The 15,554-nt window shown below is 26.5% G+C and overlaps 2 protein-coding genes across 2 annotated transcripts; both read left to right on the top strand.

The window, feature by feature from the left end:
- Positions 1 to 848: 848 nt before the first annotated feature.
- Positions 849 to 7,318, top strand: LOC111632362 (patched domain-containing protein 3-like). The gene is made up of 2 exons (XM_023376779.1): positions 849 to 1,229; positions 5,798 to 7,318. The coding sequence occupies exons 1-2, from the start codon at positions 1,094 to 1,096 to the stop codon at positions 7,141 to 7,143; spliced, it is 1,482 nt and encodes a 493-aa protein (XP_023232547.1). The 5' UTR covers positions 849 to 1,093; the 3' UTR covers positions 7,144 to 7,318.
- A 451-nt stretch (positions 7,319 to 7,769) lies between these two features.
- Positions 7,770 to 12,753, top strand: LOC111632623 (patched domain-containing protein 3-like). Its single transcript, XM_023377117.1, has 2 exons — positions 7,770 to 8,799; positions 12,551 to 12,753. The coding sequence occupies exons 1-2, from the start codon at positions 7,770 to 7,772 to the stop codon at positions 12,751 to 12,753; spliced, it is 1,233 nt and encodes a 410-aa protein (XP_023232885.1).
- The last annotated feature ends 2,801 nt before the right edge of the window (positions 12,754 to 15,554 follow it).

Genomic DNA, 15,554 nt, shown 5'->3' with positions numbered 1-15,554 from the left:
AAGGAAGAATGGAAAATTGTACAGTACATAGCTTTTATCTAACGGAGGATAAAATGTTCTTTCAGATTTAATTCGGACATTCTTTAATGGTAAATATATAATGCAAATAATTCATCAAATTAATGTAAGTATCCAATAACATTTTTCAATTTAATAATTTGTGGATGTGTTTTATAAAATTTACAATAAAATATTTACATACAAACATAACAATAATCACCTATATCTATTTATAGTAGCCTATTAATGAATCAATCATATTATATAAGATATTGCCAAGATCAAGTAGATGATTTATCATAATTGTAGATTATAGTTTAGAATAGGAAATGTCATATTCAATCTATTAAATAAAACAATATATCCTAATTATCTTTATCAGATTCAATAGAATAAACTGTGTTAAATTTCATTTAGTCTGTATTATATGATTTTAAAGTTTATTAAATTGCTTGTTAGATCAATTAATTAATGTAAATAAGCATTTTCTTAATTATAAATTTAAGTAACAAATANTATACTTTCCCTAACTCATTAAATAATTATAAATAGTTATAGAAAATTCTTATTAGAAATTTTACATTCCTATTAATAATAATTATTATTATTAAATTTTGAATTAATAATTATGAAAACTTCTCTTAATTCTTTATCTTTTATTTACTAACATTCAGTTTGAAAAAGAAAGTTAATACGTATTAAGTAAGGAAAATATTCTTACGAATACGAAATTCATGTAGGCATATGCAGTATTTCCTTCTTGCATAATTCATATTCTATTTTTAAAATTATTTTAAAAGCTATCTTCCTGAAATTAATCATTTAATACATTTTATATATATATCTGTGGTATTTTAATTTTGAATTTTTGAAAATATTTAATTAACAATAATAAAATCTTTCACTTTTAGCAACAGAAACAGATGATACGTATGTCTTAATAGCAGCGTGGAGAAGAACGAATCCAAGTTATAGTGTAGAGAGAAGATTAGGAGAATCTTATTCCGAAGCAGCAGTTTCAATTACAATTACGTCTCTTACCAATTTCCTTTCATTTCTTATTGGGATTACGGCACCTTTTCCTGTAGTCAGAATGTTTTGCATTTATGCTTCGGCATGCATTTTCTTTACGTATATATTCCAGATTACTTTTTTTGGAGGATGTATGGCATTGAGTGGATACAGAGAAAAAGAAAGGATTCATCCTTTTGTATTTTGGAAAATTTGTTGTAAGTCAATAACATTTAAATATTATATAAACTTTTATTATAATTTTGACTATCTGAACCATCCAATTTCCATTTTTTTTTTCATCTGAAAATAAGACAAACATCCATTCATACGTGTGGTTTTTTAGCCCATTCCAATCTCTTTTTTAGAGATGTTCAGCTTTTAGCTGGAATCTGCATTTCATTCGGGCTAATACAATATTTTCATTTGCTTTAATTCACATATTTTAATCACTTCTTTTGCTTTAGCATTGTTTATGCTTGTGCACACAAGAAACTTAAAGCATAAATTACAAAATAGAATGGTTATAAAGCACGAGAAACGTATTAGAATCAATGAGAAAATCGATCTTGTAGACCCAATATTAAATTCATTAGTATTGGGTCTACACAATTCATAGCTTTATATGAAAATAAAAATACAGTCGATCCCCCCTATAACACTGTTGATAATTCCGTTTTATATGAATTCCATGTTGTACGAGTCACTTAGATTTTACAAATATGTGTGCCGGGCTATAAACTGCTTACGTATTTGTAAAATCTAAGTGACTCGTACAACATGGAATTCATATAAAACGGAATAATTAACAGTGTTATGGGGGTCGACTGTATATATGTCTAATGATAATATCTAATATTTTCTTTTATAAATTATAGATAAAACAAAAATGAAGTTCAATTACGTGCAGAAGAACTTATCCATAGTTTTAAAATCTTTGGGTCACGTTATAGGATTACATCCTTTATACTTTGTTATTATACCGTGTCTTTTATGTGCCATTTTATCCATCGGAATTATAAAGATTGAATATAATAGAGACTTGGCATATTTGTTTACAGCCGAAAAAGGTAATGCCGTACATAATTCGAAAATTATAGAAGCATTATTTCCAACGAACACATCGTATAATTTAGATGTGTTTAGAGTTTCTGCACAACCGGAAGGAATCATGATTATAACTATACCGAAAAATGGAGAAAATATGCTTACTGAAAAGATATTTAAAGAATTATTATTAATAGATCAAATAATAAAAAATTTCAGCATTACTTGGGAAAATAACGTCGTTACATACGACGTAATTTGTGCAATTAATGAAAGAAAATGTTTAGAAAATCCCGTTTTTACTTTAGCACCAAGGATAAAAACGATTGAAGAAGGAAAATATCATTTTAAATATCCACTAGATTTAGATTTATTTACTTATTCTTATACACGGCATATTGTTAATTTAGGAGGAGTAACAGTTGATAACGATCGCTATGTACAAAACGTCAAAGCGATAAGATTATTATATCCATTTGATAGTAGTAATAAATCAAAGAAAGAAATGATTAAAAATTGGGAAGAAGCTATTTTAATTAGATTACGAAACATTGATTTTGAAGAAATTACCATAATCGTTTCGGGAATGACAACTTTAATATCTGAAGTAACGTCTTTCACGGATGATCTTCTACCTCTTACATTTTATGTTGGAATAACTATTGCTTTGTTTTCAATGTTAACTTGTATGACAGACAGTTGGGTGAAGAGCAAGCCATGGCTCGGAGTGGCAAGTTGTCTTTCTGCAGGTTTAGCTATCGTTGCTGCTTTTGGTTTTCTTTTTATTTGTGGATTAAAAACTACAGATTTAAATATTACTTTACCGTTCCTTGTATTAGGTAAGTCATTTGATTATTTTAAAATAAAACTATACAATTTTCAATNATAAATTTATGTAAAGTATATAGAATATAATTAGAATTGTTTGTAATATTCTTATATTTTAAAAATAATTTCTAATTGTTTATAAGGTAACAATTTAATTTTATGATAATTACAGAATCACAAGAATTAAGCTTGAAAGGAAACACTTTAACAAAAAAGGTGAATAACTTCAGTCAAAACTGCTAAAAATAATAATTGATTGAAAACAATTTCTTTTGATCAAAAACAATTTCTTTTGATCAAAAACAATTTCTTTGATCAAAAACAATTTCTTTTGATAAAAAACAATTTCTTTTGATTAAAAACAATTTCTTTGATCAAAAACAAATTCTTTGATCAAAAACAATTTCTTTGATCAAAAACAATCTTTAAAGAATTTCATCCTTAATTCCATCCTTTGAAGAATTTCTTCCTTAATTGATCAAAAACAACAGTTTCAATTGTTTTGATCAATTAAGTTGAAACAACAGTTTCAATTGTTTTTGATCAATTAAGGAATATAATCTCTTATTTTAAAATATGAAAATTTAAATAATTTAATTCACTTAGATACTTTCTTTTACCTCATCACTGTAAAAAATAGAAAATTATAGCGATTATTATTCTTTAATAATTACAAAAAGTATCATTAGCTGTACAGGTAAATAATAATACTCTTTAATTTTATTTTAAACTAAATAAAACTTTCAGAGTTCAATATCTTTTGAATAACGTTTGTTTAATGAATTTTAATGAACTTACTATATTTAATTGTTTATTAAAAATATACTCACGACATTTTCTTAAAAGACAATATGTATTAATATAGAAAGAATGTATTTTATTAACTAAAAAGTTTTGTTTAACTATAATTAAGGAAATTTAACTCTTATTTTCATTAAGAACAGCATCAATTTGCCACAAGAAGAATACAGATTACTCGAAAACTTATTCCTCCAGATATAGGAAAGATATAAGTAACGAAGAGAAATGAAATTCGTTATAAATGTATTAAATAAATAATGAAATTATTTATTCATTTCGATTAATACACTACAGTTAATATCAAATGTAAGAATTTATCTCAATAATTTTACATTAATATTTAAAATACTGCATAACAATGCTGTGTCTTTTACATGTAAATTCTGTTTAAAAATAGTAACTGCTACACTCCTATTAAACAAATTTGTGTAAATATTTACGATATTTGTGTAAAATTATAAATATTATATTAATAAAAGAAAAAAAATATTTATTTTAATTTATTTAAAATTGTATAAAATTAATTAAATGATGAAGCAATTATGCAAATTCAACAAAATAAATTTAATGTGATTTAATAGATTTAAAGATATGTTCAACAATCTTGAAACACTTGGAGCAATTTTCTTAACAAAATAACATACAAATAATATACGATAGTACATTTTACCAATTACAAGTCGACCCCCCTATAACACTGTTGATAATTCCGTTTTATATGAATTCCATGTTGTACGAGTCACTTAGATTTTACAAATACGTGTGCTGGGCTGTGAACGGCTCACATATTTGTAAAATCTAAGTGACTCGTACAACATGGAATTCATATAAAACGGAATTATCAACAGTGTTATAGGGGGGTCGACTTGTAATTGGTAAAATGTACTATCGTATATTATTTGTATGTTATTTTGTTAAGAAAATTGCTCCAAGTGTTTCAAGATTGTTGAACATATCTTTAAATCTATTAAATCACATTAAATTTATTTTGTTGAATTTGCATAATTGCTTCATCATTTAATTAATTTTATACAATTTTAAATAAATTAAAATAAATATTTTTTTTCTTTTATTAATATAATATTTATAATTTTACACAAATATCGTAAATATTTACACAAATTTGTTTAATAGGAGTGTAGCAGTTACTATTTTTAAACAGAATTTACATGTAAAAGACACAGCATTGTTATGCAGTATTTTAAATATTAATGTAAAATTATTGAGATAAATTCTTACATTTGATATTAACTGTAGTGTATTAATCGAAATGAATAAATAATTTCATTATTTATTTAATACATTTATAATGAATTTCATTTCTCTTCGTTACTTATATTTTTCCTATATCTGGAGGAATAAGTTTTCGAGTAATCTGTATTCTTCTTGTGGCAAATTGATGCTGTTTTTAATGAAAAAAAGAGTTAAACTTCCTTAATTATAGTTAAACAAAACTTTTTAGTTAATAAAATACATTCTTTCTATATTAATACATATTGTCTTTTAAGAAAATGTCGTGAGTATATTTTTAATAAACAATTAAATATAGTAAGTTCATTAAAATTCATTAAACAAACGTTATTCAAAAGATATTGAACTCTGAAAGTTTTATTTAGTTTAAAATAAAATTAAAGAGTATTATTATTTACCTGTACAGCTAATGATACTTTTTGTAATTATTAAAGAATAATAATCGCTATAATTTTCTATTTTTTACAGTGATGAGGTAAAAGAAAGTATCTAAGTGAATTAAATTATTTAAATTTTCATATTTTAAAATAAGAGATTATATTCCTTAATTGATCAAAAACAATTGAAACTGTTGTTTCAACTTAATTGATCAAAACAATTGAAACTGTTGTTTTTGATCAATTAAGGAAGAAATTCTTCAAAGGATGGAATTAAGGATGAAATTCTTTAAAGATTGTTTTTGATCAAAGAAATTGTTTTTGATCAAAGAATTTGTTTTTGATCAAAGAAATTGTTTTTAATCAAAAGAAATTGTTTTTTATCAAAAGAAATTGTTTTTGATCAAAGAAATTGTTTTNATTATATGTCTTTTAAGTCAATTATTACTTATAAATTGTACAATTGTCTCTTTGTATTTTAGATATTGAAGAAGACACGAATAAACCAGTGGGAGAACTCGATAATACAGAGACAGATTTTATGATGAAATTCTTCAAAGATAAATTAGGATCTATTCTGATATTACCTCCTGTTAAAATAATAGTAATGTTTCTGTTTATAACTAATTTCATTATTGGAATTTGGGGTATGACTTATTTAGAAGATGGAATGGATATAGGACATTTCTTAAAGTCAAAATCGATTGCAAGAGATACAATATTAACAACTTTAAATTACTTTTCACAATATCCATACCCATTACAAATTGTAATTAATGAAACATTAAATTATGCCGATCCCGAAATACAAGAAAAAGTAGAAGATATTTTAAGTAAAATTGAAGAACATTCTCATACATCTGATCCTTTTCTAACATTATCATGGTTAAAATATTATAAAGAATTTTCTAATACTTCAATAGCGAAATTTTCATTGGGTGGTTACGATCTTACTAATAAACAGGAATTTATCGATGGTTTAATTAATGTATTTCTACGTTTACCACCCGCTAGACAATTCAAACATGATATTCTTTTTAATAATAATTATACGGAAATACTTGCCAGTCGTTTTATTGTTGGATGTAAAAATATGTATAGTAGAAAAATAGAATTACAATTAATTCAGGATTTACAGAAGATATGCGATGAATCAACTTTGTCTATATCAACACACAGTGTACTTTTTCCTCTTATGGAACATGAATTGTTAATAAGAGGAATTGTTCTTCAGTTAGCGTGGGTTATAGGATTATTAATTATAGTAATATTTTTCCTGTTTATACCTAATCTTATATGTGCCGTTTGTGTTGCCATTGCTATTATTACTACAATATGCGAAACTGTTGGATATATGGCATTATGGAATGTAAATTTAGATATGGTATCAGTAATTCTTTTAATTCTTAGTGTAGGATTTTCAATAAATTATCCTACACACGTTTCATTCGCTTTTGTAATGGCCAAAAATAAAAATCCTAACGAACGACTCGTACAATCTATATATGAAGTGGGTTGGCCCATTTTTCAAGGTTCTGTTTCAACTATATTGGGTGTTGTTGTATTAGCATTTCAAGATGCACATTCCTTCAAATGCTTTTTTAAAATAGTCGTTCTAACAGCTGTACTTACAGCTTTTCACGCTCTATTTGTACTTCCTGTGATATTAAGTTTAATTGGTAATACAGTTAATAATAATAAAAGTAAAAAGAAGAAAAAACAAACATTTTATAATTGGTTTATTAGATATAAAGAACAATTTAATAAGAAAAATGAAGAATCTGACGATCGTAACGAAGAATCAGAAGCTTTTTCAACCAGTCACTGACAAAGTAACATCTTTATATATATATAGACCTATATAACATGAAATTATGTACTGTATTTACTAAAAAAAAGAATATTTAATAAGTATTTTATGATAAAATTCTATCAATTGAATCATAACATGTACTTATTTTTAACACGAATATATTTGTTTATATAGCAAAGAATATTACCAATCTGAACAATATGTTAACACTCAACTGATGGATTTTTATTTACATAATTTATATTCATTATTGTGTTATTGTTTAACAGATTTTGTTTAAAATTATACATATTTTTGAATAAAAGAATTATTTGTAACAAATATATATATATATATTATATTGTTTTATAGGGGGCTCAACTGTAATCAACAGTGTTATAGGGGGGTCGACTGTATAGATAATTTTCATAGAATTATATTTCTTTTAAGTCAATTATTACTTATAAATTGTACAATTGTCTCTTTGTATTTTAGATATTGAAGAAGACACGAATAAACCAGTGGGAGAACTCGATAATACAGAGACAGATTTTATGATGAAATTCTTCAAAGATAAATTAGGATCTATTCTGATATTACCTCCTGTTAAAATAATAGTAATGTTTCTGTTTATAACTAATTTCATTATTGGAATTTGGGGTATGACTTATTTAGAAGATGGAATGGATATAGGACATTTCTTAAAGTCAAAATCGATTGCAAGAGATACAATATTAACAACTTTAAATTACTTTTCACAATATCCATACCCATTACAAATTGTAATTAATGAAACATTAAATTATGCCGATCCCGAAATACAAGAAAAAGTAGAAGATATTTTAAGTAAAATTGAAGAACATTCTCATACATCTGATCCTTTTCTAACATTATCATGGTTAAAATATTATAAAGAATTTTCTAATACTTCAATAGCGAAATTTTCATTGGGTGGTTACGATCTTACTAATAAACAGGAATTTATCGATGGTTTAATTAATGTATTTCTACGTTTACCACCCGCTAGACAATTCAAACATGATATTCTTTTTAATAATAATTATACGGAAATACTTGCCAGTCGTTTTATTGTTGGATGTAAAAATATGTATAGTAGAAAAATAGAATTACAATTAATTCAGGATTTACAGAAGATATGCGATGAATCAACTTTGTCTATATCAACACACAGTGTACTTTTTCCTCTTATGGAACATGAATTGTTAATAAGAGGAATTGTTCTTCAGTTAGCGTGGGTTATAGGATTATTAATTATAGTAATATTTTTCCTGTTTATACCTAATCTTATATGTGCCGTTTGTGTTGCCATTGCTATTATTACTACAATATGCGAAACTGTTGGATATATGGCATTATGGAATGTAAATTTAGATATGGTATCAGTAATTCTTTTAATTCTTAGTGTAGGATTTTCAATAAATTATCCTACACACGTTTCATTCGCTTTTGTAATGGCCAAAAATAAAAATCCTAACGAACGACTCGTACAATCTATATATGAAGTGGGTTGGCCCATTTTTCAAGGTTCTGTTTCAACTATATTGGGTGTTGTTGTATTAGCATTTCAAGATGCACATTCCTTCAAATGCTTTTTTAAAATAGTCGTTCTAACAGCTGTACTTACAGCTTTTCACGCTCTATTTGTACTTCCTGTGATATTAAGTTTAATTGGTAATACAGTTAATAATAATAAAAGTAAAAAGAAGAAAAAACAAACATTTTATAATTGGTTTATTAGATATAAAGAACAATTTAATAAGAAAAATGAAGAATCTGACGATCGTAACGAAGAATCAGAAGCTTTTTCAACCAGTCACTGACAAAGTAACATCTTTATATATATATAGACCTATATAACATGAAATTATGTACTGTATTTACTAAAAAAAAGAATATTTAATAAGTATTTTATGATAAAATTCTATCAATTGAATCATAACATGTACTTATTTTTAACACGAATATATTTGTTTATATAGCAAAGAATATTACCAATCTGAACAATATGTTAACACTCAACTGATGGATTTTTATTTACATAATTTATATTCATTATTGTGTTATTGTTTAACAGATTTTGTTTAAAATTATACATGTTTTTGAATAAAAGAATTATTTGTAACAAAATATATATATATATAGGCCTATATTATATTGTTTATTTCTAAAAATTACCTCGTATCTCTTGATCTAAATGCTTTCAGTTTGCGGAGATTTGTAAAAGAAATTCATTACTCTTTAAAGAAAAAATTCTCCTTGAATAACCTAAATACGTGAATACAAATAACCAAATCTTAACATTTATATTATATTATATTCAAAATAAATGCCAATAAAATATTTAATCGTTGTAATAATAACAATCTCAACGTGATCCTGAATCGAAAGTAATAAGTAAAGTACGTTTATATTACTTAATAATGTCATTTATACCCGAAAATAAAATAAATTAATTGAAAATAATGTTGTAGAGCGATTTATGACACACAAAAGAATGATCATTAACTCTAATTTCTCATCCAAACATCACATTTAAGTGTCAAAGGTCACGCTAAGGCCGACACAGTAGAGTAAAATGACAACTTGTATGATAAAGATAGACTAGCTTGATCCACTATTACATTTTATAATTTAATTTAGTTAATTAACATATTTATATAATATATAATATATAAAATTCAGTGTAATATATAAAAATAAACTCCCAAAGTAAAAAAAAAAAATCTCTAAAAATATCCAAGAATAATTGGCATTAAAAATAAGTAACTGTAATAAACTAATACGTTTTTTTTTAATATTTAAACAACGTTTTTGTTATTGTATAATTATAACTCTTGATACTATAAATATATATCAGTTTTCTTAATAAAACTCTTAAATCACAATAAGGATATTTATAACATAATGTGATCTACTTACAATTATTTACCATACGACCTTTGTTCTTGAATATGTGTAATAAATAAAGAATTAACACATCAACTAAGCGTATATTTAATAAATGAAATATTCAATTAATTAATTGAATAAATTATATATAATTATTTCCATTTGAAATTCTTAATTTCGTGGTATTAAATAAGTAATTAATTCATTTATAGAAGAAAAATAGGATAAATAAATATTTTTAAAAAAATATTCTGTTTTTATTCTGGAAATTTAAGAAATATTCTTATTTTAAATTTCCTTTATCTATAAATAACGTTGTATATATCATACAATATGAATTATAATTCAACAAAAGTATGTGTATGTTCTATTATGTATAGGTACAGTACAATGGCAAGTGTACTTTACCTGTAGTAATTAGTATAAAGCATTATTTTATTACATTTATAAAGTGAATTTTAATGTTCTTATGAGCTAAAAAAAATGTAATAATTTACATTAAAATCATATCAACACATAGAATGACAGCAACAGTTTATTATGCATATTTATCTATTAAAAATTATCCTGTTTCACTTATAAATTTTAAATTAGTTTTATTTTTAGTCTCGTTATTATGTATCAAGTTAAAAAAAAATTACCTTAGGCTGTTTAATATTTATTTTTTCCTTCATATTTCCTCGTTAACAAGATGACAGATATTTATAATTTTTAATTATATATATTCACTAGCTGTTACCCGCGACTTCGTCAGCGGAGGTTTTGCAAGCAAACCCCATTTACATCCAATATTTCAATAACCATAGTAATTGTTATATAACACCTACCGCTGAAGAGAATTGCCGAAAATCAAACGAACTATTTTCAATTTGATCAATTTTCTGAAACGTTTACAATCGTTCTATAATCGAACCAATACGCAATAACAAATTCGAATTTAAAACGGTTCGAACATTTTTAAAATCGAAATGGATAAAAATATTTATAACAATGTCTGAAATGTTATTAATTTAATACACCTAAGTACTCGATGAAAACTATATTCTCTCCCTCACCCCCCGCGGGGAAATTTCTAAAAATCCCTTCTTAGTGTACATTCTCATGGCATACCCTACTACAACGCAGATAAAAACAAAAAATCGCATCTAAAATAGCGCAGTAGAAGCCGTTCTTCCGGTTAAGCCTTAATGCTCTCCCTCACCCCCCGCGGGGAAATTTCAAAAAATCCCTTCTTAGTATGCATTCTCATGGCATACCCTACTACAACACAGATAAAAACAAAAAAATCGCATCTAAAATAGTACAGTGGAAGCCGTTTTTCCGGTTAAGACTTAATGCTCTTCCTCACCCCCCGCGGGGGACTTTCTAAAAATCTCTTCTTAGTGTGCATTGCCATGGCATTCACTACTAAAACGCAGATAAAAACAAAAAATCGCATCTAAAATAGCGCAGTAGAAGCCGTTCTTCCGGTTAAGCCTTAATGCTCTCCCTCACCCCCCCGCGTTGGAATTTCGAAAAATCCTTTCTTAGTGTGCGTTTCCATGACGTACCCTAACTGTGTACCAAATTTCACCTCTTTAGGTTAAGCGGTTTGCTCTGGGCGATGATGAATCAGTGAATGAATGAGTGAGTCAGTCAGGACAAGCAATTTTATATATTTAGATTATACTCTGTAATTACAAATATATTATTTGTAATATAAGTTTTATTATATAAAATATAAAGTCTTTTTTTTATATTTTATAAAGTATATTAAGTTTTCATTCTATATATTTTATTTAGAAAAAAAATATATATACAGTATGTATAAGAAACGAATTGTTTATGAATGAAGAAACAAATAAATACCTATGGTTTTATATGTTTCTATTATTAAAAACATAAATTAAAAAGTGAAATCATAAATAATTATTTATTTCGTTCATTAAATGAATGGAAAAAATTATGAAATAAACTGTTAGTTTGTTTGACCTCAACATGCAGAGACTATGAGAGAAAACCTACTTTACAGATGACATAAAATATACAGGAAAGTTCCTAAAACATATGATTCACGTTCTAAACATGACACGTGGGAGCAATTTTGAATGGCAAGCGGAAAGATTTGGGACAAAATATTTTTAGAATTCGTATAACTTTATTGATATTTTTCTAAAGCATGCGATAGATTATTTAAGTAAGCTTACAAGAGTGTTAAATTAAATTAAGTTTTATTAATCAAACCGAAACGTCTACAAAGGAAACTCTTTAGAAACTTCCATCATAAGAAGGAATAATGAAATATCGACAAGTTGTCTTATACGAAAGCGATACAACTCATCGACATTTTGATGACATTTGATAATGACATATACGTGACAAATTATTAGTAGTAAGCATGAATTGAGCTCTTCTTTCTCTCTTTTCATCAAAATTTAGAATGTAATCAGTGATCGTCCAGGTGATCACTAGAACATCTCAAATTTGAGGGAAGTCTGTTCTATTGGAGATTTAGCCAATAGAACAGATCACTGATTACATTCTAAGTTTTGAGGAAAGAGAGAAAGAAGAGGATTTCTGAAGGAGAGAAGAGAAAGAAGGTGCGAAAGAAGAGGATCTCCCGAGGAAAGAAAAGAAAGAAGGTGCGAAAGAAGAGAATCTCCAAAGGAGAGAAGAGAAAGAAGATGCGAGAGAAGAGGATTTCTGAAGGAGAGAAGAAAAAGATGCGAAAGAAGAGGATCTCTGAAGGAGAGATGAGAAAGAAGAGAAGATGTTGCAATGGTGCAAAGTAAAACTAAGAAGAATGATGTGGACCCAATATATAGGAATTTAACCTATCATCGATCATCCATCATCCACTAGTCTCGAATCGGGTCCTTAGTCTCTATCCATCTTAAAGGAAAATATTTCCTGTTCAAAATATCATATTTATTGGCTACATACATTGTTAATTGGCTAATTAAATACAAATAAATTTATGTTAATTATTATTTATTCATAATTTTACACGGCTAAAACCTGAAACAACTTAATGAAATGTTTTATTCTTTTTATACTCTTCTTCCGAAATCTTTCGCTTAGAGTTCAGCAGTAATTCGCTAACACGTTCTCGTTCCACCTTCCTATATATTGCCTTTCCATTTGAGAAAGAATTTGATGGAAACTTTGTCCATGTTCATTAGAAATAACTCCTAGGTTAAGAATGAAACAATGCATTTTCGGGTAAGCAAAGTGTTCTCCTTTTTGTCCATACCTTTCACAGAATTTTTCATCAAACCGAACTTGATAAGAGAATTTTTTAGTTTTTTCTACCAGAGATCGGGCCACTTTTTTACCAAGAAGTGACCAATTCTTGCTCAAAACAGCATAAAAAAACAGCAGAATTTAGTATCCTCCTTGAAGACCTGTAAGCATATTATGTCGTAATTGTTTTTAAAAGAAAACGTAAAAGTAATTCGGTGTTAATTATAATGTAAATATTTTCTGCATAAATCTCAGCCTCATTCAAATTTCTTGAAGAACGAATTTTTTTTCGACGTTTTCAACAGAAAAGTGTTTGTTTACCAATAAGTGTATTCTTTAAAGAAATTTCAAAGTGCTTCTTCCAAAAATGTTTACATTATAATTAACACCGAATTAAATTTTTTTCCAGTTGTATACTAGATTAAATAATACCTGTTTGTTTAATTTTTGACTGAATTGATCCTACTAAAGTGCCAGTCACTAATGGGTGTGCTGCCAGAAATGTGATAGTACTCATGGTTTCTGGAAGAGAAAGAGGAGGAAAAACAACGAGTTTAAATGTAAATAGAAGAGATACGAATGGGATAAAATATATAACATAATAAAAATAACCATACAAAAATTGATAAAATTAATACAAGATGATAAATATCATTGATACAATAATATTGAATANAAGATGCGAAAGAAGAGGATCTCCCAAGGAGAGAAGAGAAAGAAGATGCGAAAGAAGAGGATCTCCAAAGGAGAGAAGAGAAAGATGCGAAAGAAGAGGATCTCCCAAGAAGAGAAGAGAAAGAAGATGCGAAAGAAGAGGATCTCTGAAGGAGAGATGAGAAAGAAGAGAAGATGTTGCAATGGTGCAAAGTAAAACTAAGAAGAATGATGTGGACCCAATATATAGGAATTTAACCTATCATCGATCATCCATCATCCACTAGTCTCGAATCGGGTCCTTAGTCTCTATCCATCTTAAAGGAAAATATTTCCTGTTCAAAATATCATATTTATTGGCTACATACATTGTTAATTGGCTAATTAAATACAAATAAATTTATGTTAATTATTATTTATTCATAATTTTACACGGCTAAAACCTGAAACAACTTAATGAAATGTTTTATTCTTTTTATACTCTTCTTCCGAAATCTTTCGCTTAGAGTTCAGCAGTAATTCGCTAACACGTTCTCGTTCCACCTTCCTATATATTGCCTTTCCATTTGAGAAAGAATTTGATGGAAACTTTGTCCATGTTCATTAGAAATAACTCCTAGGTTAAGAATGAAACAATGCATTTTCGGGTAAGCAAAGTGTTCTCCTTTTTGTCCATACCTTTCACAGAATTTTTCATCAAACCGAACTTGATAAGAGAATTTTTTAGTTTTTTCTACCAGAGATCGGGCCACTTTTTTACCAAGAAGTGACCAATTCTTGCTCAAAACAGCATAAAAAAACAGCAGAATTTAGTATCCTCCTTGAAGACCTGTAAGCATATTATGTCGTAATTGTTTTTAAAAGAAAACGTAAAAGTAATTCGGTGTTAATTATAATGTAAATATTTTCTGCATAAATCTCAGCCTCATTCAAATTTCTTGAAGAACGAATTTTTTTTCGACGTTTTCAACAGAAAAGTGTTTGTTTACCAATAAGTGTATTCTTTAAAGAAATTTCAAAGTGCTTCTTCCAAAAATGTTTACATTATAATTAACACCGAATTAAATTTTTTTCCAGTTGTATACTAGATTAAATAATACCTGTTTGTTTAATTTTTGACTGAATTGATCCTACTAAAGTGCCAGTCACTAATGGGTGTGCTGCCAGAAATGTGATAGTACTCATGGTTTCTGGAAGAGAAAGAGGAGGAAAAACAACGAGTTTAAATGTAAATAGAAGAGATACGAATGGGATAAAATATATAACATAATAAAAATAACCATACAAAAATTGATAAAATTAATACAAGATGATAAATATCATTGATACAATAATATTGAATAATTTCGAAAAGAAATATAAATTAAAATTATAGAATAAAATAAGGAAGATTGATAAGATTTACTCTTATAATTTATCATTATTTTTTCCTTATTTTAAAGTAAATAAATAAAAGATAAGATATAGATCAGAGTAGATAATAATAATAATAATTTAAATATAGCAACGATGAAATTTTTGATGTTGAAATATTGTTTACATTGTTAAGAATGAGATAAAATTTATTTTTAGTTAAGATAAATGATGACAGAAATAAGGTTTATAATTTTATATACAATAATATTTGAAAAAATTCCATAAATACACGAGTGATATCGAAT

Source organism: Centruroides sculpturatus, unplaced genomic scaffold, assembly GCF_000671375.1.
Source record: "Centruroides sculpturatus isolate CEXI.00-Female unplaced genomic scaffold, Cexi_2.0 scaffold125, whole genome shotgun sequence".
In the NCBI taxonomy this organism is placed as follows: domain Eukaryota; kingdom Metazoa; phylum Arthropoda; class Arachnida; order Scorpiones; family Buthidae; genus Centruroides; species Centruroides sculpturatus.
The sequence above is the reverse complement of the archived record's forward strand: the minus strand, read 5'-3'. Positions and strand labels throughout refer to the sequence as shown.

What these genes read in the sequence shown, in the direction of transcription:
- LOC111632362 (XM_023376779.1), top strand. Translation starts at nt 1,094, where the DNA reads ATGTTTTGCATTTATGCTTCGGCATGCATTTTCTTTACGTATATATTC. An exon ending in TGTATTTTGGAAAATTTGTT is followed by an intron (nt 1,230 to 5,797) that starts GTAAGTCAATAA and finishes TTTGTATTTTAG; the next exon opens with ATATTGAAGAAGACACGAAT.
- LOC111632623 (XM_023377117.1), top strand. Translation starts at nt 7,770, where the DNA reads ATGACTTATTTAGAAGATGGAATGGATATAGGACATTTCTTAAAGTCA. An exon ending in TGTGATATTAAGTTTAATTG is followed by an intron (nt 8,800 to 12,550) that starts GTAATACAGTTA and finishes CTAAGTTTTGAG; the next exon opens with GAAAGAGAGAAAGAAGAGGA.